The sequence below is a fragment of the Muntiacus reevesi genome, chromosome 1, assembly GCF_963930625.1.
Source record: "Muntiacus reevesi chromosome 1, mMunRee1.1, whole genome shotgun sequence".
Classification (NCBI taxonomy): Eukaryota; Metazoa; Chordata; class Mammalia; order Artiodactyla; family Cervidae; genus Muntiacus; species Muntiacus reevesi.
In genome coordinates this window covers 192,524,318-192,526,772 of record NC_089249.1, presented here as the reverse complement: position 1 = coordinate 192,526,772, position 2,455 = coordinate 192,524,318, and the positions used below count along the sequence as shown (strand labels likewise).

The window sequence follows — 2,455 nt, the reverse complement described above, 5'->3', positions numbered from 1 at the left end:
CTATTGCAGACAGATTCTTTATTCTTTGAGTCAACAGGGAAGCCCTTTATCTGCATTCCCATCCCCCAAAAGAGAGCCACATGCATTATTATCATTTTCTACCTGAGGATAGGAATTTTAATTTTAAAGTAATTTTGATCAGGCTCTGTGGTAGACAAGGGGATAAAGTCAGATTCAAATGCAGACAGTGAAACTCCATTTATAAGGCACCTTGACAGTGTTGTCATTTGTGACACTCCATTTACAAGTCACCTTGACTGTATTCTCTCCCGCCAATCCAGCCAACATTTAGGGGGCTGAATTTAGGAGAAACACAAAACTCTCTATAAGGAAGAATTGGCATGACAAGCTCTCTTAAGCTGGCATAAGTAGGCCAACTTAGTGTTTGAGAGCTGATTAGGTCTTAAATTTTTTGACTGTTCATAAGAGATTTTTTTATGAAGAATCAAGTTTTCGTATATATTCAGGAGTAGAGGGATATTTAAGAAGTTTTACCTGACCATGACAAACAAATACAGCAAAACGTAAACTCAACCTCCAATCTTTTTCTGAAAGTATTTGATACCAATTGAAAAAAAATTCTGTGTGTCTTTGGAAACATGTTATGTAGATCTTCCACCCATTTTTTATTGATTTTTTTTTTCTGATACTGTTTCACAGGCTCTTTCTATATTTTGGGGATTAATTCTTTGTCAGTAGCTTCATTTGCAAATGTTTTTTCCCATTTTGAGGTTTGTCTTTTCATCTCATTTATGGTTATTTTTCCTATGCAAAATTGGGTCCCATTTTTGTTGTTGTTGTTGTTGTTATCAATTTATTTTCATTACCCTCGGTGGTGGGTCAAAGAAGATCTTACTGTGATTTATGGCAAGGAATGTTCTTGATATGTTTTTCCTCTAATACTTTATTTGTGAATTGGTTAAATCCAGTTTGGACACTTATCTAAGTGCCTCTACCATTGTTTTGTGTATTCAACACTCTCTACTTTTTTTGAAAGGTGTCCCATCAACATGAAACCACAGAATCTAACAGGTGTCTCGGAATTTCCCCTTCTGGGCCTCTCAGATGATCCAGACCTGCAGCTCCTCCTCTTCGGACTCTTCCTCTCCATGTACATAGTCACTCTGCTTCTGAACCTGCTCGTCATCCTGACTGTCATCTCTGATTCCCACCTCCACATCCCCATGTACATCTTCCTTTCTAACCTATCATTGACTGATGTCAGTTTCAGCACCACCACCATCCCCAAGATGCTTGTAAACTTCCAGACACACAGCAAATCCGTCACCTATGCAGGCTGCATAACTCAACTGACCTTTTTTTCCCTTTTTGCATGTTTGGAGAGTCTCCTTCTGACAGTGATGGCCTATGACCGGTTGGTGGCCATTTGTCACCCTCTGCACTACCTGGTCATCATGAACACCCGCCTCTGTGGCTTGTTGGTCCTGGTGTCATTCTCCATCAGCCTTTTGAACTCCCTGCTGCACTACTTGATGATGTCACAGCTTACCTTCTGTGCAGATGTGGAAATCCCTCATTTCTTTTGTGAACTTTCTCAACTCCTCAACCTTTCCTGTTCTGATACCTTCATCAATAACATATTCATCTATTTCATTGGTGCCATCGTGGGTGGAGTTCCACTCTCAGGGATCATTTACTCTTATACTCGAATTATATCCTCCATTCTGAGAATCTCCTCATCAGATGGGAAGTACAAAGCCTTCTCCACCTGTGGTTCTCATCTGTCAGTTGTTTGCTTATTTTATGGAACTGGCCTTGGGGTATATCTCAGCTCCACTGTCTCATCTTCCCACAGGAGAGGTGCAGTGGCCTCAGTGATGTACACTGTGGTCACCCCTATGCTGAACCCCTTTATCTACAGTCTAAGGAACAAGGACATCAAGAGTGCCCTGTGGAGAATTATCATCAGAAAAGCCTAATTTCAATACTTGTGTAATTTTTCTGTTGTTTGTTAAGACTGTAAAAGACAGTAAAATCACATATGTGCAACAAGTAACTGTGAATCTGCATTTCCTTAGCATATATGTAGCAATCTGGCTTTCTGGTTACACATTTTTTTCCCTCTTAAATTAGCTCTACTGAAATTGGGACATTATTTGGGGGTCATAACCCTTCCAAGATTTTGCACACCACCTCACTGTACACTTCTCAATTTCCTTATGCATTGCCCAAAGCGCTTGGTCACAGGCAGTCTTATTTCCATCACCTCCAAATAAACACAGATCTATTTATGTCATATACTGAGTCTATGGGTTTTCCTGTTGGCCTAACAGTGAAGAATCCTCCTGCAGTACAGGAGATGGGGGTTCAATCCCTGGGTTGGGGAGATCTCCTGGAGAAGGAAATGGCAACTTACCCCAGTATTCTTGCCTGGGAAATCTCATGGACAGAGGAGCCTGGCAGGCTACAGTCCCTGAGGTCCCAAAACATCTTA

At 40.9% G+C, this 2,455-nt stretch overlaps 1 protein-coding gene across 1 annotated transcript; it reads left to right on the top strand.

The window, feature by feature from the left end:
* Nucleotides 1-1,010: 1,010 nt before the first annotated feature.
* LOC136166301 (olfactory receptor 7E178-like) lies at nucleotides 1,011-1,940 on the top strand. Its single transcript, XM_065932421.1, has one exon. It carries the CDS (start codon nucleotides 1,011-1,013, stop codon nucleotides 1,938-1,940), a length of 930 nt encoding a protein of 309 aa, XP_065788493.1.
* Nucleotides 1,941-2,455: the final 515 nt, after the last annotated feature.